The sequence below is a fragment of the Strigops habroptila genome, chromosome Z (assembly GCF_004027225.2).
Source record: "Strigops habroptila isolate Jane chromosome Z, bStrHab1.2.pri, whole genome shotgun sequence".
Taxonomy (NCBI): domain Eukaryota; kingdom Metazoa; phylum Chordata; class Aves; order Psittaciformes; family Psittacidae; genus Strigops; species Strigops habroptila.
Window position 1 is genome coordinate 60,595,297 of NC_044302.2, and position 27,607 is coordinate 60,622,903.

At 38.2% G+C, this 27,607-nt stretch overlaps 1 protein-coding gene across 3 annotated transcripts in view; it reads left to right on the forward strand.

Annotated features, from left to right (window-relative positions):
- Positions 1-27,607, forward strand: part of FRMD3 (FERM domain containing 3) — a 142,448-nt gene that overhangs the window by 64,151 nt on the left and 50,690 nt on the right. The window contains exons 3-4 of one of the 3 annotated variants that reach the window (XM_030471029.2): positions 13,207-13,249; positions 20,082-20,160. In XM_030471029.2, coding sequence (XP_030326889.1) covers positions 13,207-13,249; positions 20,082-20,160 — 122 coding nt within the window. Of the gene's footprint in view, positions 1-13,206; positions 13,250-18,355; positions 18,418-20,081; positions 20,161-27,607 lie in introns of those variants that run through there. The other 2 variants (XM_030471031.1, XM_030471030.1) reach the window with 2 other exon arrangements.

Here is a 27,607-nt window from a genome sequence, read left to right on the forward strand (position 1 = left end):
TTGAGATTAAGACATAGATATGACTTTAAATATTATGAGGGCATATACTGTCATTTAATCTGTGGAAACAATCACCAGTCTGAAACTGCTATGATTCAGAAGGAGAAAAACATTTTGCTGCATATCTCTTGCTACATCCTAATTAGTTTTGTAAAAAAATCACTGGAATTAGGGAATCCACCTGTGTTCGACCTTATAGAGTTGCAATAGTTTTGCAAAGCTCCAGCAGGTCATTTCCATTGCATCCTCCTTTAAAATTAAAATAATTAGCAGAATAATTAGCAGTTATACTGACCAATGTACTCAATTCTTCACAAGTATTAAAATTATAGAGGTCTTCATCTGGTTGGAATTGATAGGAGAAGGAAGTGGAGTTATGGATTAGACTATAATTTGGTAGGACTTAATGAATACTTTTGTTGGGCCTTTCTCTAACAGGATTTTTTATAGTAAAAAATTTACTTTTCTTTTTAGCCAAATACTCTTAAAAAGAGATGCTTCAGAAAAAACCTGTAAAACACGACTCTCATTGGGCTGCCAGTTTTTACGTAGTTCCCATGTTTCAAACAGCTGTTAACTATAGTGATGAGTTTGCTGGAGTATCTTGTTGGCTATACAGTTGTTCTTTTGCATCTTGCATAGCTAATTCAGTATTAAGTTTCTGGAAGATTATAGTTTATACTGAAGTTTAAGTTTTCTCTTGGTTAGTAATAAAAGACAATCTGGGAAAACATCTATGTTCTACCTAAAAAATCCTAGGCCTTCATTTCCCTTTGTATCCAAAAACTAAGAATACTGTGGCCATCCTGTGGTAAGAGGATGGCTAATATCAACTGGCCCACTCTTCAGGTGGATTTATTAAGCAAACTTCTCAAGCTTACGTTTTCCATACATGCATTTTTAAATGCTGATTTATAATTACTCTCACGTTTTTAAGCATATAGATAACTTCTGTAACTGGGTATTAGTACTTGGCTTTCAAATCACAAATTAAGAAATCAGTTATAAGAGAAATTTCTTTATACAGATTTAAATGCTCTGGATGATGAAGAAATCATGACTTTGAAATGATGAGTTAGGTGATGGCTCTTCCCACAGTTTTGTATTTTAGCAGTTGTGAGCTTAGCTGTCTGAAATTCATATTAAAAAAAAAAAAAACCAAAAACCCAAACACAAGATTACAGAGGAGTAGTTTAGGTATGTGTTTATAGAGATAAGCTATAGCAAGTAAAAGATGTGGCAGGCTTGCTGAAGGAACATCACATCATTGTAGCCACCTTACAGGAAAGAGTACTTATAGCTCTGGGGAAGAGATTTCTGAAGGTCTGTGGAATTCTTGTGGGTTCTACCAAGGAAAAAGGGAGAGACATTTCCTGCAGTACATTCTTATGGGTTGGGTAGATGTATTACAAAACAGGAACAGTAGTTAAGTAAAGAACTGTAGGTGGAATTCACCAAGAGCTTCTTTCTAAATTTAAATTTGACTGAGAACAATTGCTTTGAAGGGAAGTGATAGTTCATTCTAAACCAGTTCAACAGTGTGTGACAAAATACTTCAGTGCCCTGTAGGCAAATAAAGAGATGTGGAAAAATGAATAACCATAGAATCATAGAATGGTTAGCATTGGAAAGGACCTTAAGATCATCTAGGTAGCCCATAGTGAAACCATGTTGGTTGTCACCAACCACATCATTGTTTTTCATGTGCTTTAGCATGCTTTCCAGGAGAATCTGCTCCATGATCCTGCCAGGCACAGAGCTGAGACTGACTTGTCTGTAGTTCCCTGGGTCTTCCATATTCCCCTTCTTGAAAATGGGGGTTATATTTCCCTTTTTCCAGTCGTTGGGAACTTCATCTGACTGCCATGATTTTTCAAATATGACGGACAGTGGCTTAGCGACTTCGTTTGCTAGCTCCTTCAGGACCCGCGGATGGATTTCACCAGGTCCCATGGACCTGCGCCCATTCAGGCTCCTAAGATGATCTCAAACCTGAACCTCTCCTACAGTGGGCCTAAGGTCTTCATTCTCACAGTCCGTGCACCTGCCTTCCAAGACTTGGGTGGTGTGGTCAGAGCATTTGCCAGTGAAGACTGAGGCAAAGAAGTCATTGAGAACCTCAGCCTTCTCCAAATCTGGGGTAGCCAGTTCTCCCGTTTCCTTCCAGAGAGAGCCCACATTATCCTTAGTCTGTCTTGTTAGCGACATACCAATAGAAGCCTTTCCTGTTATCTCTGACATTCCTGGCCAGACTCAATTCTAACTGGGCGTTAGCTTTCCTGACCTGATCCCTAGCTTCCCAGACAATGTCCCTGTATTCCTTCCAGGCCGCCTGTCCTCACTTTCACCTTCTACAAGCTTCTTTTTTCCTTCTGAGTTTTCTCAGCAGCTCCTTATCCATCTATGGAGGCCTCCTGGCCTTCCTGCTGAATTTCCTTCCAGTCGGGACGCAACACTCCTGACCTTGTAGCAAGAGATCCTTAAATATCAACCAGCAGTCTTGGGCCCCCTGCCCTCTAGGACTATATCCCATGGAACCTTACTAAGCAGGTTTCTGAAGAGGCCAAAGTCTGCTCTCTTGAAGTCCAGGGCAGTGAGCTTGCTGCATGCTCTTCTCACTGTCCTGAGGATCTTGAGCTCAACCATCTCATGATCGCTACAGGCAAGGCTGCCCTGGAGCGTCACATTCCCCACCAGTTCCTCCCTGTTGGTGAGCACGAGGTCCAGCATGGCACCTCTCCTTGTCAGCTCCTCTATCACTTACAAGAAGAAGTTGTCTTCCGCACAATCGAGGAACCTCCTGGACTGCTTGTGCTGGAATAAAATTAATAATGCCTAGTCTGGTTTTGGCAATAAGCCACCAGCATCATGTGGCTGTGATAAAAGACAACACTTTCTTAGGATTATATTTTCAGGAAAGTTTTAATATCATTAAACCCTAATGAGACCTCAGCTATTCTGATCTAGATGTCTGTATTTAAGAAAGATAATTTAACTGAACTGGGAGAAAGAGTATTAGAAAGATAAAGAGAACGGAGAGCTTGGTTTTGAGACAATGTTAAGAAGGGCATAACCTATTTAGTTCAGCAAAGCAAAGGATAAGAGGATATGGTTATACATGCATCAGAGTGTAAAGTAGAAAAAATAAAATTTAAGCAAGAGAAGTGGTTTCTTAATTAAGCCAATGAAAGCTGCAACATCTAGAGCAGCCATAATGGAGGCAATGGGGCAAAATTTCTAACTGGATTTTTAAAGAATTTTTAAAGACTTCGCTACAATTTTATGGAAGGAGTTTATATTAAACAATGACAGAAAGTAGGCACCATCTTCTGAAGTTTCAAAAAAATACATAATAAAAGCTGAAATAAGAAAGCATAACTATTTTTTCATGAGAGTTGTTGATTCTGTTGTAGGTAGCATACAATTAATGTTGCTTTGCCCATTTTCTTGGAATTGTTGAATGCCTCTGTAGTTTATATTTCACTGCATGGTGTCTCTGCACAGAAAGGGCTATGTGGTTCCAAATGAAAGTGCCAAGATCATGCATTTAATTCTGGCTTTTAGTGAATTATTCTTGATTGGCTCTTTGAATAGTTAAGCTATATGACATAATAGTATATTATTATATAGTGTACACACACGTACATATATACATACACATATAAATATTTTGCAGAATTACTCCTGCTGGCATTTATTCTACCAGTGATACTTGCCTCCCTTTTTTTTTGTATGTAATTTTTTATGTGAAGGTTGCAGAGTTGCTCCAAAAGCTAATTTGCAGTCCTTTTGTTTTGTAATCTATTGAGGGAGCTCAAGCAGGCAAAAATACCAGCTTTAACTCATCTTAAATGTCGTCTTTCAGAGTATGCTGTCAAATGTAGCATTTTGACTTAGAAGTGTTGAAACACTTGTCTGAGTTTGAGAATTTAAAAAACTGTTTCAGTATTTCAGATATTTCAAGTGAACTGTTTCAATATTTGTGTTTAGAACATTCAGAACTTCTGACTATGTAAAAAATATAGATAATTGAACTAATTGTCTTAGGTTGGATCAAAATTTTGAAATGCGTGAAAACTGTGGTAGGAAACAGCTGTGTTTTTACAGCTTATTTTTCATGTAGGTTATAATGTATATTCCTTCCTCCCATTAGCCTTTAATCCTTTCCTTCTGCATAAGTAAATGTGTGCAGATATTTCAGAGAAGCTTAAACTTTGTAAAATTTTCTATAGTTTTGTGTTTTCTATTCCAGACCAAAAAAAGAAACTCTGGAAGACACTTCTGACAGAAGGCAGCACAGTAGCTTTTTTTAATATCTTTGCATATACAGGAGAATAACAGGGCCAATGACCTCAAATTGAACTAGCAGTTAAAGGCTCTAGGTTCTACACCGTATCTGCATTCTTGCGTCACATTTAGATGTTGCTTTGAGGAAACTGTGCCTTAGGGTAGCTTCAGAAAAATACAGGATTGTACTAAAAGAATGCAATAAATTGCAGTGTGTCATTTTATGTCTAAAGGTACTATGCTGAGAACAAACGAGTTCCTACTGTTCATATATTAACTGCTGTATTTTTCACCTGGACTTCTGAGAAAACTAGGTATATGGGATCACATTGCCTTTCTGACTTTCATCTATAGTAACTTTTGAAGCCAGTTTTGGTCAAATTTAGCTGGGGATGTAAGTTCCTGTAAGGTTTCATGAGGAAAAGCTGCCACATTGGTGGGTAGAACCCCATTATTCTTCTCACTGAGGTAAACAGTGTGGGATAAACAGTGTAGGGTACACCCACTTCACAGGGAATCTAGAGGGAGCTATTCTGTAAGAACCTAGAAACCATCATTTGTTTTCTTAGAAATAAGTAGTTTCAAACATGAGATATACCTCGAGGAGATGTTACCAATTCTGCTAGATTCTGGTGCTCAAGGAACTACCTACTGGTACATTTTCATGTACCAGATATTATATTAAGGTCAATTATCACTTTCACACTTGAGGAAATGCAGTATGGCTAATACTGTGCCAGATACCCTGGGTTAACTGAGCACATTTTTGTGGGTGTTTTTTTTTGGGCTGGTAGGAGATGGAATTAGAATGATACAATGCAACTACTGTTCAGCAGCTCTCACTGGAGAGGACCCCTTGTTGAGAGAGGCTACTGATATTGGGGGCAATGGAGGACTATGCTGAAGGAAGATGGCAGTGTGGTGAAATTTATCCTTTGAGTCCCTTCAGGAGATAATCTGAGCAGTGATTTAAAGTTGGGAATACTTATGTTTCTGTTTTTTTACCCCCAATAGGTGGATTTGAACATGTGCTTGTGATTATATTTTTGAATGTGAAAGCATGAGGTAACAGAAATGCTTTGGAGCTACCCATGCGGAAGCATTAGGTATTAGAAAAAGGCTTTGTAGGAGCATGGAGCAACTGTGAAGTCTTACCAGTCACTGTAGAAATGTTTGAGATCATAATCACCCTGAAGCAATAAGATGCTTTGCCATTTGTGTGTGGTGTAGGGTTGTCTGGGAACAGCACAGCAGTGCAGTGGTTTTAGTTCTGCGCATGTATGCCTGGCAGTATGAAAACAAAGCTTTCAGATCAGTGAAACTGCTGTATGAATACTACTCCCATTATGCAGCTCATCTTGAATGGTCGTGTGAGTACACTGGGATTTTCTGACTTCCCCAGAAAATAGAGCCCAGCTCTGCGTATCACTAGAAAGATGACATTGTGGACTATGGATTTGCTGGTACTCCTGCCAGTCTACCCCTAGAGAACTTTTGCAAATACAATTACTATTTTGCATTCAAGTTAGACTAGTAGGCACCTCTACACACAGATAGTTTTGGGTTTTTTTTTGTCAGATTACATGCTTATTTCACTAGTAAGGCTGCTGGAGAGTCCCATTTGTATTCCAGTTTGCATCATTTACTATGGACTTGGGCAGGGTATTTATTTAATCCTATAAACTAAGTTGTTCAGCACTGTCCCAGTATTTATTAGGGAAGGAAACTGGAGCCTGTTGTCTGTGAATAGTGAATTTCTGTATCATGAAGTAGCAGTTCTGTTTTTAATGGGACATGTACACAAAATGTGCAACAATTCCTCATCAGAGCAGACTTTTGAAAGGGTCAGCAAGTCTTGGGTGCCCTGGTCTCTGTTCTAGCAACCAACAGCTATTTAATACATGTTCTTAAAAATGTGCACTTAGTCCCACATGAGGGCGGTGAAGGTTGGCAGAAAGAGGCAACAGGTAATTTGCAACCTCAGGTTAACAAAGCTATGTCTTTGTGTAATGAATTGCAAGACTCCATACAGCTATGCAAAGAGAGCTGTCTGGGAGCTCCCCAGTCTCTTCCACACTGAACACCAGTCATTGGGCTGTAGGTTAATTATAATTCTTATGATTCACCATGCATATGAATCTACTCTCCAGGACAGAGTTATCACAAAAAGTATGTTCTTTTGCACAAAGTGTTGCTGTGACACTGCTTGTTGTGTGTAGTTCAGGTCACGCTGTTCCAAAAAATTATGGTTGAACTTGAAAAGAAACAAAGAAGGCCGTGAGAATGATCAGAGAATCATAGTATCATAGAATGGTTCAGGTTGGAAGGGACTTTAAAGATCATCTAGTTCCAACCCCCCTGCCATGGGCAGGGATGCCTCGCACTAGACCAGGTTGCTCAAAGTCCTGGTATCAAGTAAGAATGGATTTCCTACAAAGAGAGATGGATTACACTAGAAAAATTCAGCTAGGAAAAGAGTTGAGTGAGAGAGAATGACCAAGAGAGAGCAAGCGAATTTCTCTCACCTCACAAGAGATGTGAGAAAAATAGATACCATGTAAAATAGCTTGGAGAGGGAGATCAGGGAAAGATTGCCCAGTAATTTTTATAACAGAACTAAAACCCACTTAAGGGAATTATAAAGCAATTGGTATTGAAAAATAGTTTTTAAAATACCATACCTATTCTTAAAATTCATTGTTGTAGCTGTCAAAAACACAAAAGAAAATGTTAAAAAAGTGTTTAGTCAAATCGGTGAAAGTCCACAAAGGCTTATAAACAAATTATAACGGAGGCTGGTGGAAAAAGCGCAGTGAACACAATGGGAGCTACTACTCTTGTTCTTTTTCTAAGTGTTTGCTTCAGGCCATTTTTAGGGACAAAGTGCTGAGTTAAATGGCTACTTGCTTTTACCAGTAGGGGTGTATTTATGTACTAAACAAAATCTTGGCACAAATGAATAGTAGTGTGAATGTACATATAAACTTAATTCAGCAGTAATGCTACTAACTGTAGTATCTTTTGTGAAGATTAATAACCCTGTACACCAAATAATTCTGCAGGCTATTTTAATAAAGATGTTTTTTCCATCATTTATGAACCTGTTGTCTGTGAGGATGTGGTGGCTCAGGCATACATCAACGTATGAAACACAAAAAAATTTCACCTCAACATGAGAAAGAACTTCTTTATGTTGAGGGTGGCAGAGCACTGGAACAGGCTGCCCAGAAGTGTCATCAAGTCTCCCTCTCTGGAGATCTTCAAAAGCCACCTGGACACATTCCTATGTAGCCTGCTCTAGTTGGCCCTGCCTTGTCAGGGGCATTGGACTAGATGATCTCCAGAGGTCCCTTCCAACCCTAACCGTTCTATGATTCTGTGATATGCAGATTTTCTGGCCAAATATTCAGCTAATATAGAGGTTATGGGTCAGTTGAGCTACTCCAACTTACATCATTGGTGTTTCTCTGAATACTTTAGTGTAATAGGAAAAACAGAGTGAGAATTTGGAAATTTGTTTAATAAATTCCAGCTCAGAATCATACAAATAGTAGTTCTGTTTCAGTGTATGGTACCATTTCTGGACCAGATTAATTTTTGTTATAATGATGAATGTTGTTTCTTCCTGCTTTGCGTACCACAGAGCCGATGTCCTGATTTTGGGAGCAGTACAGAGGAACAGCTCCTTTACTGTAGTAGAACAATATCAATATTGTGGAATCACAGATTCCACAATATCTCAAGTTGGAAGGGACCCATAAGGATCATCAAGTCTAACTGCCTGCTCCTCACAGGACTACCTAAAAATAAACCATATGGCTCAGAGCGTCATGCAGATGCTGACAGACTTGGTGCTGTGGCCACTTCCAGGGGAGCTTCTTCCAGTGACTGACCACCCTCTCAGAGAAGAACCCTTTCCTAATGTTCAGTCTGAACTTCCCCAGATGCAGCTTCATTCCATATCCTTGTGTCAACTAAGCAGCCACTAGCAGATATTCTTGGTATAGAGGTTCTTGAAACCAGGAAGAAATGATGTCAGCCTTAGGGCACGAAGAAAGAGACATGCAGGGTGCCCTGGGTCATTTGGCGTCTGTTGTGCTGGTATAGAGGGGCATCTAGTTAATTCCAGTGTCTGAGCTGCCATTAGGTTTGGATACGCTTGCCATTTTTTTTGAGTCTGACTTTTGGCAGTAGTGACCTGGTACAAGTAACTGCCTTGTGGCTAAAGCAAATTGATATTGATTTTGCTTTTCATTTAAGGAAAATGTTAGGTATTCATTTTCAAGATTAATAAAGGGTTGATGTTTAAATAAAATTAATATTATTACATTTCTAGCAGTGTTTCAGTGCATATCTCCATTCTCCTGCTTTCTTCTGTACATTGAACAAACTCTTCAAATGCTGGCTAGAGTAGTCTTGTGACGTCTGCAGGTTCTCAGGTTCTGTTTTACTGTATGCACATCCGAGCATTGACTGAATATTGCTTGCTGAGGCAGAGTTAAATATTCACAGCATTTAGTAATGTTTGGTTGCCCCTTGTTTACTGCTCCTCTTGCAAACACAGAGGCTAAATGAAAAGCCTCTTGTGTTGGAGGAGGGAAGAGACTTTTCACTGAATTCGTTGGACTTCTGGTTTGTCAGGTCCCAAGCACTTGCCTTTGGCTTGGCAGTTTTTTAGGAGGAGGGCTATGTTTATGCCAATCTTGCACAGGAGTCCATAGGATGAGGAAACTGAACCACACATGTTTGCACTGTAAGGCAGCTGTTGCAGTTTAGAAGAAGAACAGTGTTGGCATTTTCATGACACCTGACCCCTTACAGGGGCTGTAAGAATAAATATGTGACATTATGTCCTCTTTCCTCCCTGCATCTTATTCTAAAACCCTTACCCCTGTGCTATAGTGAGACCAAGCTCAGTCCTGTCTGAGCTTCTCAGTGAATGACAGTTCAAAACGGGTTGTTGGTTGAAGTGTCTTTACTAAAAGGAGATCAGTGTTTGTGGAGTTAAACTGACTTTCTAGAATGCTGTTTTTATCCTTATGTGGCATCCTTGCTCATCTTGAGCTTTTGCTGTGGAAGCTGGTAGCACATCAGCTGCTGACCATTTGTGGGTAAGCAAGAACACACCTGGGCTTGCTGATGACTACTCAGTGCCACTTAAAGGCTGATCAGAGGTGAGGGCTGTATTTACAAAGTAAAAATTGCACTAGTCTGAAACACAGCATGCAGTTGCAATGAAATATGAGTCAGAAAGCAATTCTCAGCATATTTTAGGATCCCAGGACCAAAAGTGATATTCATAATAGTTTGCTTACTCATCATTGATACTTGAAGCACTGAGACTTGTTAGCTATCCCATGACTGACCTTCAAGATCTCTAGGTTCTTTCTCTTTGCTTTCTGCTTCCATGAGGACATCTGCCTGACCATCTAGATGCCCAGCTGCTACCCAGATGTCTTTTGGCAGAAGAGATTAGAAATTGCAGTGCTGAACATAAATTTCCTCAAAGGATCCTTAGACGTTAGCTGGATTAGGATCAAAATCTTGTCTTCTCCATTGGGCAACAGCCATGTTGCTAACATGCCATCACTGAAATAGGAGGCTCAGCCTCTGCTGGAATGATTTCTGATGATCATTAAGTACTGTCACATAAAAAGTCAAGCTGGTTTGAGGTTGTAGGCCGTCATCCAATTAAAGCAAGCTTTTTGGACAACAGAGTGAAATACATGAGGCAAAAATGAAACTGTATAAGGTTGCTGGGTTTTTCCCTCCCCTAGTTTGCACATTTTACTGCAAAGAGGGAAATTAAAGATTCCTGTCTCTGGTTCCAGGTTTACATCTGACTTATTTTGTTTCTCTTTTTATTTGTCTTATAAATGAGGTGCTAGCCTTACAAGAAAATTGGAAACACCTATGGTTTGTTCCTGCAAGGCAGTGTGGCATACTTTAGCAGTGAAATCTTTCTGCAGTGGAAGAATTAAATGCTTTTAAAATTTTGCCTGAGAAGCTAGCTCAAAATGTTATATTTTCTTTTTGTTTGAGGATTTTTTTTTCTTTCTTTTCAGCAAAATTTTTTAACAAAAGATTGATACATGGAAATAACATTTTGCAAAGCCAGATGCTTTTCAGTTGAAAATTCCTACAGAAACCTTTGGACAAATTTATAGGAACCTTTATCTGGTCCTAGCTATAAAAGCTAATTAATCTTGGAATAAATATAGCATGAATATTCTAGTGTAGAGATGAGGCACAATTATTAATTATTAGTCAGTGTTGTAAGGCTGGAAGATAAGTACGCAGGGGAAAATCTTTCCTAAAACTCAAATTGAAATATGCAAACAAATATAGGGGTGGCTATTTTCAGAAGTACTAGCAGTGACTAGGTGTTTATCTTCCCTTGGCACTCAGAGACCATTAAGCACCTAATTGCTGTGTCTTAGAAAATGTCCACAAATTATAAAGTAACTGCTCAGTTTTCTGGAAGATTCAGCTGAATTGCTTACATGTTTGCAATCTTCCACCAACAGAAGGTCACCATGGAAATCTGAGCTTCTGAAACCTGCCTGTCAGTTTCTTGACCTCCAAGTGAAAGCCTAGACAGCTTAATTGCTCGTTGTCTTTTCAATCCATTTTTAACCCATGAAAGCCAGGTCTTAGTGAAAGTTTGCTTTTGAACATGTTTGCTAAATCTGTGTTCTGGGGGTTTAGCACACTGTAGGAGGAATTTCATTCATGTTTCTCCTTTTTCATTAGTAATGAATTATTCATTAATTATGAGGGTTTCATATTTGCAAATCGGGCTTTTTTATTAATACCTGACTTTTTGTTAGAATAGGTAACTGATGTTTTCAAGCAGCTGTAAATGCTGACCTGGTGTGTGCTAATATTTCAGCCTTTCAAAGAGAAACATCAAACAAATTGTGTTGTGCGTCTGCTAGATTAAAATTGTGAGATACCTCTTACGTCTCAGTTCCCTGGGAACAATACAGCAGAGCTCACTGTCTAGGTTCCTATTTGCTGTCTGAATCTTCAACCAGGACTGCCTAGATCCTGGTGGGGGTGGGATGGGTGCGTGAAGAGATTAAAGAAAGTAAACTTGCGTATCTGTGTGTCTGGTTTTATATCTATGAATTCATCTGGATCATTTATCTATAAAGTACTGCAGACTATATACAATTTCTTAACTTGCCTTACCTATTTATGAACAACCCTCACTCTCACATTATTCAGAGCAGAATGTATGAATAATATATCTGCGTGATGTAAAACAGAATGAAATGAGCTAGATATTTCTAGTAAGTTGGTGGAGCACTTACTGGTTTCTCAATTCTTTATTCTTTTACCCAAGAGAGAGAGATACTGAGGAGAGGGAAGAGATGAAGAAGTCATGTGGGGTTGTTGTTTGTTGTTCTTAAGTTTGTTGTTTGAAGTTTGGTGGTGTTGGTTTTTTGTTTTGTTTGTCTGTGGAGCAGAAGGGTTCCAGATCAGTCTCTCAGTGATAAGTAAGCTTCAAACAGAAATACATGGTAGTGCTTATTACCAGTATAGCTGTAAACTGTATGCAGGAGTTTCTGAGCAGCCGTAGCATATAAGCAGCAGATATTTGAAACTGTTCTTCCCAGGTTATTTGTTTTCTCAAAAGTTCTTTCCAGAAAACTAATTTACAATTATCCCTGATTTTGACTGAAGTCTTGAAATATTGTGATTTTTAAAATAATAATTTTTGTCATCTATTAACAATTCTTACAAACTATCTTCCCCGGCCTTTCGCTGTAATAGAATTACCATAGTTATGAGGAAAACCAGTAGCTGATGTAGGGTATTCTAAATCTTATATATGGTTTAAAAAATGCTAGATTTTCTTTTTGCTGTAGACTATAGGGTTTTAGAGCTAGAATGAAAAGGGTTAAAAATGAAAGTCATTAGTGGAAGGCCTTCCAGTGTTGATTATGCTTATTAAAACTGAATACTATGCTTTCTGACCAGCTGCTTCTGCAGCACAAATTTCATTTTACTGTGGAAATTTTTTGCTTACAGGAAAAATCTTAGTACAAATGCTGTTGGCTGTGGTTAGAAGTGGCACTTAAATATCAGCATGTTCTTTTGTCAATTAAAACATCCTCCTGAACAGTTCAGCTAGTGTTAGCAGGGGATGTGCTAAGGCTCTTAATGAAGATGTGAGCCTAGCTTTTCATCACAGAAGCATCTGAATTTATTTTCTAGGGGAATAAAAAAATTAAAGTTTTTCTGTCATTGCAGTCTTTGCCTGGAAAGTTAAACACCAACTGGTAGGCGTCTATACATCTCTGTTTCGCATTGACTGCCTGTAGCAAAAACATTTCATGGAAAAGTACACTCTTTTTCCCTTCAGATTTTTAGTTCTTGCTAGAAGAGAACAGTAGCTTGTGTTCTGAGGGTGTTGACTGAGAATACAGTATTTACACGTGCTTTAGTTGTAAGACCTGTAGAAGACAGCATTATTAGATATTAAAAATATCTAATTAAATTAGATATTAATAATATCTGTATTTATATTAGATACAAATGATATTAACATTTCTGAATAGTCTGTCCTACTGGCCCATATGGTCATTTTTCTTAAAAAAAATAGCTGAAAGTGTAGGTCTGAAACATCTGCTGCAAACTAATCACTAGAGCCTGTCTTTTTAAAATTTATCTTTAAAATAAAATATTTGTCTTATTTTTGCTTTGAATGCATCTTATAAGCAGTGGTAACATCAAATATGCTTGTACAGTGCAATTCCAGTATTACAACAGTATGGAGGTGCTTTTCCAGTGTATATATGTCTCAGGGAAACAAAAATCCTACTTCCTATTTTTGGTACCATGTAACTGTACAAGGATGTTGTTGTCTGATGTGATCTGTATTAACCTCTGCTCTCTGCTTTGCCTTTCCAGCACTGGCTTGAGCCCAACAAGTCCATCTTCAAGCAAATGAAATGTAAGTGTTGAGAGTTCATGCTTTAGAAATGCCCAAAGGTTTTCCTGTGCTTCCACACAGTAACTTAGAATATGCTTCATTTGTCTCTTGGTGCAAATAGGCCCTTTGTGTCCTATCTAGGCTCCTAAAAACTCAGGGTACCCTCATTACACTGTATCACAGTGCTCTGCACATTAAGAGCTTCCCCTTACTGCTCAGGGCTGGAGGCAGAGGACAGCTGATATATGTAGGGTGGCAGATCTGGTTGGAAGACCTGTACATTCTTGGCTCTTGTTTTCAGTCAGATGCCACTGGGAGATGGCAATGAAATGTGAAGTGTGGCAATCTGCTTCTGAGTCTTTCTGGTTTGCTCTCTTTCTGCTGCCCCCTGCTTCCTGACAACGCAGAACATTGGTTTGAGATTACCATTACAGTCCAGCAAACTCAAGTGCTGTGTATTACTGCTTTCACCCAACAGAGTGTAAGGGCTCATGCTTCTTCTTGCACTTTGTATAGCAACATATTCAGGAACTCTGCCACCAGATGCACTGAGAGTGTTTTGATTCATTCAGAACAACTCTACCTGCATAGGGATGTTACCTAGATGTGATTGATGGTACTCCATAAATTCCATGGAACTAACGATGTGATGGTTTCATCAGAGGACTTGTATGGCTTTTGGGGTAAATCCTAATCAAAACTCTGAAGACTGAAAAATGAACATGTGTGAAACAGCACAACAAAATGCAGCTAGTATGAGGTTAGTTGTCAAGGTGAAAATTTTTCAACAGCAACAGCAAAAGAGAATGAGATGGTAACAAAGGAGTTTTGTTATCAGCCTTAGATTCAGGACACAGGAATAGAATTAACTACCTGTGGTCGGCTTTTTATAAGCAGTTTCAGGTTAATACTAGTGTAACTGAACTATATTTTTTGTCACAGATAAAGGACTTCAGTTGCTACAATAGCTCTTCAAGGAAAAAAAAAACAGGGATATATATATATTATACACGTGTGTAGAATTCATGCAGATTATGCATAAATATATCTTTTTCTCCAACAGGTTTCAAGGACGTTTTTGTAAGCATTTCAGATCAGGAATCTCTTGCTTTATTTTTCTAAAAATAAGCTGTATTAATATAGAACACTAAATTTTTAAAGGCACACAAGTTTAAATCATATTTTATCTACAAGTACAAAGAAGTTTTCTAGGAAAAGGTTTAGACTCAGAAGAAGAAATTAACCATATTCATTTGAAAAGCATCACAGTCTCAAGTGACACAAGTTAGGGCTGAAATTAGAATCCAGTGGAAAGTGTAAAAACTGAAACCTTGAAGTGAATACATTATGTATATATGACTTCTAGAAGAAATGGTGGCAGAAAGGTATTCACAGTGATTGTATTAGAGGTTTCCTTTTCTTTCTTTGCCATTAAAGAATTCTGAAAACATTGAAATGATCTGGTTTGTAAGAATGCACTTTCATCTCCTCTGCTGCAAGAGTAGGTTATACTAATACTAACTCTTCAAAATGTTCTAAATTCAGTTGAATGCTCAGATTTTCATAGGATTATGGCAAATTTGAAAATCTGCTGCATGCTTGATCTCAGCTACTCTTTGTGAGGAGCTTCATTTTGCCCCAGCACAGTAACAAGTTTTTCAGTTTATTCATGCAGTTCAGTCTTCCTTCCTTCCTTCCTTCCTTCCTTCCTTCCTTCCTTCCTTCCTTCCTTCCTTCCTTCCTTCCTTCCTTCCTTCCTTCCTTCCTTCCTTCCTTCCTTCCTTCCTTCCTTCCTTCCTTCCTTCCTTCCTTCCTTCCTTCCTTCCTTCCTTCCTTCCTTCCTTCCTTCCTTCCTTCCTTCCTTCCTTCCTTCCTTCCTTCCTTCCTTCCTTCCTTCCTTCCTTCCTTCCTTCCTTCCTTCCTTCCGTCCTTCCTTCCGTCCGTCCTTCCTTCCGTCCTTCCTTCCTATGCATAAAATAAAAACACTGAGTAGTGTTCTGCCTGTCTTAAACATGTTCACCAATTGAGATGGTTAAGCAGCTGATTCATTTGGTCAGGGAAAACGTATATGGAAACAGCAACATATATCTTACAGTGTCCCAGAGATCCTTCTGTAGCATCAGTGAACATCAAGACTGTTTCAATGGAATGATTTTTTTATTTGGTTTGGTTTGGGTTTTTTTTGGTTCACTAATTTTTGGGAGGTATACTGTAGCTCAGAGATATGTAACATCAAGGAGAGATGCAGGAAGTTTTTTGCAATGTCGCATTCTCAGGGCTGCAAAGATAATTTAAACATCTGCTTTTGGCTTTCAGTATCCATCTGAACCCATGTTTAATAGAAAAAACAACACTGCCAGTACAGCTCATTACAGCAACTAATATTTGTGCTGGATGAAAAGCAAGTTGTTAAAAACAACAGGAAACCTTCCCAAAAGTGACAGCTGAGAATCTTCTGTCCTTCTCCCTCTTTGGTTCACAATTCTAAAACTTCAGCCAAGTTTTTCACCAGCTTTTTTTCTGTTGTTGTTTAAAAAGCAGTTTTTCTCTTACGCAGATGTTGCCTTTCAGATTGTCTTTCTGTGAAGAAAACGTGCAAATTTTCTTATGCTTATCATCTATAACCTTTTGATCTACACAGGAGAAGAGTGATTCAGTGGGCTTTGCTTAAAAATGAATGCGAGATGCAGTCTCTTACACATTGATATCTGTGCCAAGGGGTGCTGGTCCCATCTCCCTGTTTGTTTTGATCAGGGTGGTAAGAGTTTTGTTTTTTAGATAGGAGATCCTTACTGTTTCATGTACATTGGATAGTTTGTCTTAGTTAAATGCAACTGAAATAAACCTTGAAGACATACATCAGTTGCCTAGAAACCTTCCATGCTGTATGTGTAGTTCCTTCATGAGGGTCTAGATCAGGACTGGTTTGAACATTTGATATCATTTAAATGATTTTATTTGTTCTTTTGCCTTCATCTCTTATGTTCTGCTAGCACATAAACTGGCAAATTAATAGACCCATTCAATGGAGTTTGCAGTCAGTACTATTCTCCATGCTAATGTCGTTTGCAATTACTGTAGTTGTGAATCTTTCTTAGTGAAAAAGCAAAGCCTGAGATGGTAGGAAATTCTGACAAAGCCTTGGGCATTTCATTATACCAGCTGCTCCTTGTCTGATAGGTAAAGGACCAGTCTGAAAGAAAAGGCTTATAGCTGTTCTAAAACTAATTATATTCGGGCTAGTTTTGAAGAAATGTTCCTCTGTAATTTGAGTTCTGTTTTGGGAAGATTTGCTGTTAATGTTTCCACTTTAATGTGCAAGTAAGTAGTAGAAAGTAATTTTGCTTTCAAGGAATTGAGGAATTGTCTGGCTTGACAATCTGATTTCTTGAGCTATACAATTCACTGCCTGTCTTGCTTTCCACTACAACAATATAGTGAAGGGAGAATATGAGGTTCTCATGTGTGTTTCTCTGGTGTTGTAAAAACTGTAAGACAAAAACCTTAATAAATGTCTACATCAAATGTGCATTTGGAGGAACATTAGGCTTATGGTCCATTTTAAAATGAGGATGGAGAGGAAAGTCGATAGCTATGGGGGTCCCTTCGTCTCGTTTCAAGTGCTCATTCTTCTTGGCTGGTTTTCTAACTGGGAAAAAAGAACAGAAAAAGAGAATCCTATTTCACTGTGTAATTATAGATTACCTTCTTGTTTCATTTCCAGAGGTGAATTGGATGGAGGAGATCATATTATTTTTAAAATTTCAAATTGCCATACTTGCAGCAGTTGCTGAGAGAAGACCTCTGTTTAGCAGTCTGCAGCAGCCTTGTTTTGTATTGCTTCTGCACTGCTGAGGAGGAATATTAGTTACAGAAGCTTGAGCCTAGGAAATGTTTGCAAAGTAGGCTTCAAACTGCCTTGCCAAATCTCTTATGTATTCTGTGCATTGGTGTACACTTCTGTCTACAAGGAAAACATTTCCTATTAACTGAATCTGGGCTATTTTATTTGGTCCAGTGTATGCTGTCCTTTCCTCGCTATGATACTCTGTGCATACAGAGCAGCTGTTGTTTTTCTGTGGTTACCACAGACTGCCAGAGTTGGCTGTTCTACTATATTTTTTCTTTCCTTTCTTTCTTTTTACCACAGCCAAAATTTTAATTGTTTCATTGACATCCAAAAGTTTAGGTAAATTCAGTACATTTTTAGGGTCTTGCAGTACGCTTGTACTAGCTTGTACTAGGGTCCTGCAGAGCCATGCACTAGCTGTTCTTATTTCTGCATCCCTATTTAAAGAACAAACTACTTCTAATCTGCCGGGACAGGTAAAAGATTGGTTGGTTTTTTTTTTCCTGAGGAAGAGCTCTTGCGCATTTAATACAGGTTGGTTCTTCTGTCATGTTTTGTGAGTGGAACGGTATTGTGAAAGTGCAAGTTTTTCTCCCTTGCTTAGTTTTAAGAACGTTATTGAGAAGAGACAGAACCATTTAAGAGGACTCACATTATCTTTTGCTTTGTCCGGGCAACATGGCTCTTTAATCTCTGGATGGCTGTTTTCCTTTCTTGGGTATTGAATTCAGTTTATCTTCTAGTTTGCCACTAAAGGGCAGGGAGGACATAGCAGTGTTCTCTGTTTTGCAGTCTACTTCCAATTATCTAAGACACCGCTGCAGTCACATCTAAGAAGCTGAAGCCCACAGAAAGCAATCTGAGTGTTTCTTTTGCCTTCAGAGGACTTCTTAGCTTGCATGTTCAAACCATCTCTAGAGAGCAATTAAGGCTTGTTTTTATTCCTCCAGTTCCTCTTCTTTGTTTCTATTTGTTGTTTCCTTACTTTCTTTTTTTTTCCGTGTGTTTTTCATCTCTGCATTCCCATCTTTTCTATATTCTTCCTTGTGTCTTCAATGAACAATTATTTAAACAAGTAGAAAAAATTGTGAAATCAGCAGTTTTTGTTTAGGCTGGCAGTAGTTAAAAAAGTGCAACATGAGATCTTGAAAGGGAAAATATTCCTACGTTGTCAAAAGCAGTCAAACCCTTCAAAAGATACCTACCATAATGAAAGATGTAATGCATTTTTATTTTCTGTTGCTTTTGTACATCACATGGAACTATGTGATCTCCAGGCCCGAGTTTCTGGAAAACTGCAACATACATGTGAATACTGCAGTCAACGTAGCTTGAAGAGGTATCATGTTTGTTGAACTAATTTCCACATGCAGTTTATACAGGCCAGTGAGCTAGTAAGCTTGAGGAGATTGTACAGTAAAATGTTGTGGTATCTTAATGATTACTGTTATATATTATAATGACTAAACAGTAATACTCTGTTTCACCTGTTCTCTGCCTTCATTTTCTCTGTAATTTTCTTTGCCCTTTTCCTCAACCTTCCCTTCTTTTTCTCATGTGAAAGCACCATCTCTTCCAGATTTAGGAAATTAGATTGACTGAGTGCATTCAGAATACATTAAAACTAAGGGACTTCTGAATCTAACTAGAGTATTGTAGTTCTATATTTTACTATGAATTAAAGTTGCATGCATGCTTTCCTTAAAAAAAAGAGAAACCAAAAACCAATACCAGAACCAAAAAACACCCACCTAAGCCCCAACCCCCTTAACTTATTAAAAGGAAGGGTCTATAAATATTGAGTACTAGTGTAAATATGCAGAAAGTTAATTTCATGGTTAAATATTACAATAAAAGGATTATAATCCTGCACTCAGGTCTGTAGGACACTCCCAAATGAGCACAGTGATCACATGTTCCCATTTTGTTTGAAGCCTCAGCTTTTCCTCTATTTCTATGCATCTAAAAATGACTGTGTGGGTAAATGTTTTGGTAAAGGACCCTTGCCCAGCTTACTTATCCCCCCTCACTATTTGCCTTTTGAAGGTGTGGTTATTTTCCTTCTCACTTTGAATTGAGAACTGGATTTTAAAACATGAACACTACCTGGCTACAGATAGTTCTGAGGGCTCTGCCTACCTGCTTATTGTGCGTGATGTGATATTTTTAAGCCTTCTTCATGGTCTTCACACATCTTTTAGCCTAACATGATTATCACGAGATGCCTCTTTGATGGGATTAATAGTCTTAAATTTGCTTTCTGCCTCTCCTGTAATCACTGAAAAATCAACTCCCTAAGATAAGATAATATATTGAATTCTATCAAAGATAGAACAGTGGGATATAAAGCTGTGTTCATTAATGTAAAACTGAGAGACACTGATTGCAGAATTGAAATAATTCCTGTTACTAGGTCTTTTTGTTTGTTTGTTTGTTATGTTGGTTGGGTTTTTTTTTTTGAAAAGAGAAAGTATTGTACTTAAGGCCTGGTATTGGTTACCATAGCTCAAGAGTACGTAATGTAGTCTTACTAAATACTGCAAACAAGAACAGTTCTGTTGTCTCTAGCTTCATTAATGAAATTTAATTAATGGTTCCTTCCATTTTGTAGTCTAGGTATTATCATTGTCAGGATTAACAAATACACATAACACCTGCGTATCTCATTGTGACAAGACGCAATTGCTTCCTGTTTATCAAGAGCCCAAATGTGTTTTGTACTTCTTATATCAAACAAAAAGTCCTGTGAGGTGCAAATCCATTTATAAATTGATTTGCCTAGGTTAGCTGTATTTTGCACATGCTTTGGCCGCTTTTGTCATATGTTCTCTTCATATATACATGTATATACTATTTATCGGTTTGTTTGAATCTCTGACTGATGTTTCAGAGCTAACTGTCACACCAGCTACTTTTTAAGACTCTTCGAGTTCATTCCTTCAGAGTGGCTGAGGCAATGTTTGTTTGCTACTGTTCTTATGCTTTATCTTTATAATGTTTCAGCTCATCCACCATTTACCATGTGCTTTAGAGTGAAATTCTACCCGCATGAACCCCTGAAGATTAAAGAAGAGCTTACCAGGTATTTGTTTGTCTGTGCATTTAATGTATGTCTCCTAACAAGTTCAAAATAAGACTGTTGTGTAGGGTAGCGTTCTCACTTTTTATGCTAAAATACTAGAGCAAACAGCCATTTGCACTACCGATAGCTTTTTTATTTATTGTTATGCCTATAGATTTTTAAAAACAGTTTAAGGGCACTTTTCTATAACATACAGAGAAGTAGTCATGTTATTGAAGAACTTTCAGAAAGAGAAGCAATGGTCAAATGACTGGACAAGGATTATTCTGACTTTTACCCTGGCAAGGATTGTGATCTTGAGTAAGTTCCTTCTGTGTCTTAGATTTTTTTTTTTGACTGAAATCATATATGAAGCTTAATTCAGTAATGGCCCTAACTCTTTCAACAGGAACATATATAGTCTCACTGAATTTTCTCTTGTGTGTATCTTTAGGACCACAATCAAGATAGTATTTTTAACGTACTGATAGGCCTTTAGCAAACTGATACAGAGGTGCAATACATTTATATTTTTAAAGTAAAGCTGTTCTGGAAGTTAAGAGTTCTTGTTGCTTACATTGGGATTTTCCAGCTTATGCTGTGAAAATACAGTCATACGTATGTCAAAATAAAGTCATACTTAACAAATGGGAGTTTTGTCCTTCCTAATAGCCTTTGTGACTATTTTGTTGCTTTTGGCACTTTTCAAGAAATGCAGCTGGGGACAAATGTAGGAAAGCAACAGCTCTTTTGACCTCTGCACCAGCTATGCAGGACTACATATATATATATATGCCTTGCCACATTGCTGGTCAGGAGATTGCACTGGGGATAGTTGCATGTTGCAGAAGCATGAAGCCCCTGAACACTTGTTGCCTTGACTTCTTCACTGATGCTTTCCCCAATCCCTGCAAATTCGTATGTTCATGAATCGCTGCATGAATGAGAGTGATCCCATTATCACTGATCTCATTCTAAAAGTTACAGGAACAGCTTGCATTCTGTTGAATGAGAAGTTTATAGTTTGTATAGAGCAGCTGGCACATACAGTTCACATTTTAGCTATTTATCTTGGTTGGAATATTGAAACTGTGTAACTGAGTGAACAGGTTGTAAACCAGGAAATCAAGGGATTTTCATCATTTCTTAGTCTTTGTTCTTGGATGAACATTTTACTTGTTATGAGCCAGAGTATAAACTTCATGTAAACCTTCCTCATTGAAGAGTCTTGATTAATTGACCTTTTTTTTTAAACTATTTGGATACCCTCCGAGGAGAAGTTTTATCGAAATGCAGAGAACCTAGAATTAGCTCATTGAAGTGTATTGTGCTGTCAGTATATTTTGGACTTTGTTGGAACCTTTCAAATTAATTTTTAAAGTCCAGCTGTTGTATGAAAAAATATTTTACGGTCTTTAGTTAAAACTAATATTATTAAAACTTAAAAAGGAGAGATAATTAATCTTTTCATATGTCCACCTTGTGCACATGATGATACCTTTTTGTATCTTACCAGCTTTGTAGTTTCCTAGTGTTGCTATTTGGAAGCTTTGCTTTGTGTCTGCCCAGGTCTCTTACACAATAACAAAGTACAGGAAATGCTCCTGAAATGAGCAAGTGATGTATAGTCATGTAATTCACCTTTGAGAATTTGCTTCATTGTCTAAGGCAGAGGGTCAGATTCAAGGTGACATTCAAAATTGGCTTGAGTTAATTTTTTTTTTCTCGTATTGCAGTGATAGGTGAAATTCAAGAAGAAAAATGCCTGTTAGTATGTGACAGAGGGAAGCAATGTAAACTCGATAGCTAGTTGGCTTTTTGGTAGATGTAAATTTTTTTATTTTTTTTATTTTTTAGCTCTGCTGTCTTCACTGGGCAATCACATTTGTTTCAGTGTGTGCTTAAGATGATTTGAAAATAAATTAATAACATTGTCACCCTTTGGCTTAAAGCCATCTGTACTTCATAGCTGTATATACAGCCAGCTTAGTCTGAGTACTGATGTTTTGCATTTCTGCTATTCTCCATGTCTAAGCATGTAACAAAGCTGCTTTCTTGCTTCTTCAACTGGGTAGAAATCTGACGGGTGTCTGTAGAAGCATTTAGATAATGAAATTAAGATACAGTAAGACATCCTGTCCTGTACTCTTTGGTTCAGAATATTAATTAACTCTGTCTATATCTCCCATGTAGATTATTGTCAATACAGTCTTTGTAAAAGCTTTATAGGAATAAATAAATCTTTAATCAAGTACCTTAGAGGCATCGGAGACATCCTGATATTAAGAAGAGCTGTTTTTCCTACTCTTTCATAGCAATATCTGATGTAAAAAAAATATAACCTATCCAGTACATGAAGCTGTGTGTGTATGGGATAAATTATTTGATTTCTGTGAAAGTAGTATCACATACATAGAAATGCTATTCAGGATTTAGACATCACTTGCAGCAAGAAAATTGAATATTTCTCACCTGAGATTACTGCCACTTCATTTCTATGCTACATTTGGTGGGCTGTGCTGGACTGTAATCCTTGAGTTAGTCTGTGGTTTTACAGTTGGAACTATTTTTGAGAAATAAAGATGGAGAATGACGTAATTGAAGTTATCCCTCTGTTTATGCTATTGTAGAAAAAAAAATTGTAAGAACCTGAAAATGTGTGCACACTCTGCATTCAGAGGCCAGGAGTGCCCTGGGCAAAGGATGGAGCCATGTGCTTGCCTGTCACTGCATTTTCGTCCACTGCTAAGGATGCCTGTAGATATTGTTAGCCATGTTGTACCACTCCAGCTGCTTACTTTCATCTTCCCTCATTTTAATTAATGATCACTTCCATAGCTGTGCTTTTGAAATAAAATCAGTGCCTGCCTCTAGATGTTAAGGCATTTTGAGATACTATTGCTAAAGAAAAAATTCCATGGACTCAGGACAAGATTTCCACCTCTTGCTATGGAAGGAAGTTCTCTGTGGTCCTTGGTCACTGTTTTCTCTAGAGTCAGCTGGTGTTAGGATTGTAATTCGCAAGTTAGTTTTAGTGGCCATGGGGTTGTCGCCCTGAGTTCTCTAGTTTCTGTAATAACAGACTACATGCAACCTTACTTGTCAAGAAAGTCCAAATCTTAAGGCACTTAGTGCTGAACTTTCTTAACTCATCTCTTTAACTTGTGTCAGCATGGATTCAGAAGATCTGTCATTTTTGGAAATACCGCTTGCTCAGTGGGACAGTGAGGCCATACATGTTTGAAACATGTTTGAGGAAGCCTACAGATACACTATTTCTTTTCAACAGTTAAAGTAATCAGGCAGTTTTTTCAATGCATGTTTAAAAAATTGTAATGAGAAAGTGGCAAGGATTTAACTTATTTTGTTGAAAAGATTTGGCCTCTGAATTTGTTTCAGGTGCATTGGAGGCTTAGCAGACTGCAACACTAACAGGGAATACAGACTTTTGAACAGTTTGTGAAATCTTTTAAACAGAGAGAGGTGCTCAGCCTAGTAGAAGTGTGATGTTCCTCTAGCACTGTGGCCATTTCTAAGGGTTTGACTTCTGCTTCATGTATAGTATGTGGAAGGTGTCAGGTTTTTCTGAGTGGTATACCTGTGCCTTTCTAGATCTGATTGTCTAGTACTTATAGATGGCATGGAGTCAGAATAAAGTACTTCAGTTTCAGAAAACAGCATTTAACTGGCTTCACTGAGCATCCCTAAGGAGAGTAGAAGCTACTAGTTTTTAATTAGGCAATAGCAACATGACATCAGGACCTCACATCTCCTTTATTTCCTGTAAAACGACACAAACCTGTAAAACAGAATTTCAGTTTCTTTTCCTGTTAAATCAGCACCTGCTCTGCAGCCTGTTTTCTGGCTGGTGCTGCACAGGATTGGGTAGAGACCTTGAATACATACATTTTCAGTATTACTGCTAATTTCCTTTTCTCCTAATTTTCCTTCTATTTTACTTTTTTTTCTTTCCTTCTTTGTGGCACGTTCCAGTTGTTTTTTCCAGGGAGCATGGTAGGCTTGATGGTGAGAGGGTATGTTTCTTTAGCTATGTGTACAGAATCATGTGCAGAAAAAAAGGATATTCCAGAGTTCACTATGATGATCAAGATTATTCTGCTGGCATGGCATGAAAAGATACAAAATTGCCATAAAAGAAGTTGTAACTACAGAGGTCATTCAACCTGCTGGACGCACAGCATCCCACTACGCTCTCTGAAAGCACAGGTATTTTTGCTCTGTGCCTCTCTTCCTATTCTTTTATCACAGGTCAGAGCCCTGGGAGGGTCCACAGCTGGGAAAGCCTGAGATGTGTGTGAACAAAATGGGAACAGTTAAGAGAGTGTGAATGGATGAATCCAAAGACTGGTCACACTTGGGCACAAAATTTCACCAGGTTATCTTTTTTCAGGGTTCCTGGTTAGGTAGTAAATAAATCAGTGTTTGTTCTTTCTTATGTAATAAAGCAGCTCAGGGCCTCATGCCTTCTTATCTTCAAATCCCTACATTATACTGTATATATAATTAAAATGAGGGAATATGAAGTCATTTGAGGTCCCAAAGGAATAATCTGAAATGTTACAGATAATACTGTATCAGCAGTAATCCATGATTATTGTAGGAAAAACAGACCTAGAAAATGGCATGGGTGAATAGCTGGCAGAATTAACCAAAGATAGATTATTTCAACTAGCTTTCATCATGCCCTTTTTTCCTAACCCCATATTTCCTAATCCAAGAAGCAGTTCTTCAATCACTAGGCTGTCATAAAACAGTGTAATGAGTACTTTGATACAAGAAAAGCAGATAAAAAATGTTTAAGTGGAAGTCATATAAAATGACAAAGACTTGGGGTATGTAAACATGGCAAATTCAAGAGCTCTGAATGAGCTAGCTTGGGCGAGGAAGAACAATACAGCTGCATGCAGGCAATGCTTGACTAGTCCTATCTCAACCAGCTGTAGTTGTTACTGTCCTGTGCTGGAAGAGCCTGGTGCTTTCCCTCAGAAGCAGGAGGGCAGTTGAGACTGATAGTGCTCCAGCTGGTTTTTGATGCTTGAATATAAAACCATTTATTTGCGAGTTGGAAAGTCTTGTAATATGTTTGTCCTTCCAAGGGTGAGTGAATATGAGGTGAGCCTGTGCTGCTGACCTCTGTTCCAGGCATCATTAGGATAGCATCATCTGTCTTTCTGGGTACCCTTTCCTGCTTTTCTTGAGATGTGCAATGGTAGCCATGTTTTGATGCCTCTGCAAGTCTGTTTTGGCTTTCTCAAAGCCATATTGGCCGGTTGGCAAGTGAATTTATTGTTTTAATACTATTGGATTCACAATCAGATTGAATAACGTAGGTCTTAAAAATGAATGTCATTAGTAAGAGCACATAGTGCTGGAAAGCTTGCAGAGACCATTCAGGGTGGGGAAAAAATTACCCAGGACAGTCCTGCACTTTTTGGTGGAGCTTGTGCCTACTGTTGAAGGAGACCTTACATGTTCAGAGGTCCTCTTGTGGTCCTCTGTGGGGAAGGCATGAAGGCTGAGAAGGTGTAGCTCAGTTGTGGAAGCTTGCAGAAGAGAATCTATTTCTGCATTTTTGTGGGGTTTTTAGGTACCCAGTATCCAAAACAAAGCTTGTCTCTTGCTACTCCTCTGTCCTCTTAATTCATTGGGAAATGGCTTCTTGTGTAGCAGTAAAACTTACTTTTTTTTTTCCCCTCTGTAGCCAGTGCTATCAAGCAACTGGCTGGCATGGTAGTTTTTCACACTTTTCCCAAGGAAAGACCATACACTGTAATGCAGGAACTGGCCAGCTCTGAAGCCAACAGGACAAGCCCATGCATTGCTAGATCCAAGTGGCAGTCATCATCCTGACCACCGAAATCAGAGATTTGAGGTTACTGGAAAGCTGTTATACAAGTTACCTTCTCACACCCACCGCAGGGCAGAAAATAGACTATTTCTGAGGCAACAGTGGTTGTTGTTGTTGTTGGGTTTTTGTTTTATTCTTTTTTGTTTGTTTGTGTGGTTGTGTTTTTTTTTGTTTGCTTGTTTGTTTTGTTTTGTTCCCCCCCCCCCTTTTTTTTTTGGGAGGGCGGTGTTAGTTGGCTTTTTTTTTTTAGGGGGGGTGGTGGTGGGGGTTTAATACTGATTCATAGAACTTATTAAAAACACGTCAACAAAGGTTTAAGTTGACAAGCAGGTATTCTTTATTGCGGCGCCGGAGAACACGGGAGATAGCTCCTCCTAGCGTGTTCTGTCTGAGCATCAATCAAACCGTGATTATATTGTCGTTAGTCATACATATTCATTATATTGTATACATATTCATGAAGTTGTTTATACATAACATCACATTCCTAGAACATTCTTCCTGCATGCGCAGTTTATTATAGTAGTGGTCTTTGGGACCTTTGATGGTCATTTCTTCATCATCTTCCTCTTCATCACCTTATCTTTTCCTTGAATTCTTGTTCTGGTAGTCTTTGAGGTCTGCACAGTAGATAAGTGCTTACGACAGTTTAATTAATTCGGTAACACTGCTGACATAAGTGAGTGATTTCTTCTCATCCTTCTACTTATCAGTTAACTTAGCTACAGCATATCCTGAACATCTGCTAGTTTCAGAGTTTCAGACGCTCTTTATCTACAGCCCTTATTTTGCTTACAATAAATTTTGTATGAAGGTCATAAGGTTCTAAAACTATGTCAGCTACAACAATTTATCTTATACAAGGATCCTTATTATGTTCTTTTGGTTGGGCTTTTTAGGTTTGAAATTTTTGTTGTTATGTACAAATCCAGCAAGCTTAATGTTGCTTAAAACTGAATTTTTCTTATTTACCATTTTGGACTTCTTCGTCTCAGTACTGTGGATCCAGAGCTTCTCTGATGATTTTGGCTATCTGGAAGGATGTAAGTTCAAGGTGAAGTTACAGGGTGCTGTTACCTTTCGTTGTGTTTGAATGCTTTATTCTTTTATGTTTGAATGCATTGAACACACATATTCGTTGTGTTTGAATGCATTATTACTTCTCTCCAGAAGGCACAGAACAAGAAGGATGGTTCTTCTTGCAGGTGCCTTTTAACACAAAAGAAAGTCATGTGATTTCCTAAATAAGTTAACAAAGTAGTTCCTACTACTTTTGGTATTAGATATTTTAAGATAAATAGATTTTTCTCTTTTTTCCTGTGTTGGAATTATGTTCTGAAGTGATGATGGCTATGCTGCTAGTTCCTAATTCTTCTGCTAGAATTTGGCTTATGACTGACTAGGTGGATTGAAAGTGCAACTGCTGTACTGACATCACTGTGGCATGCTTATTGCCGTGTGTATCTGTTTTACAAATGCTGTGATGGATTTAAGCCATTCTAATGTTCCAGAAAAACAAGAAAACAAATAGTTGATCTCCGCATCCAAATTCAGTAAAAGGTTTCTGGAATTATTATATTAGGATTTTAACAGTTACCT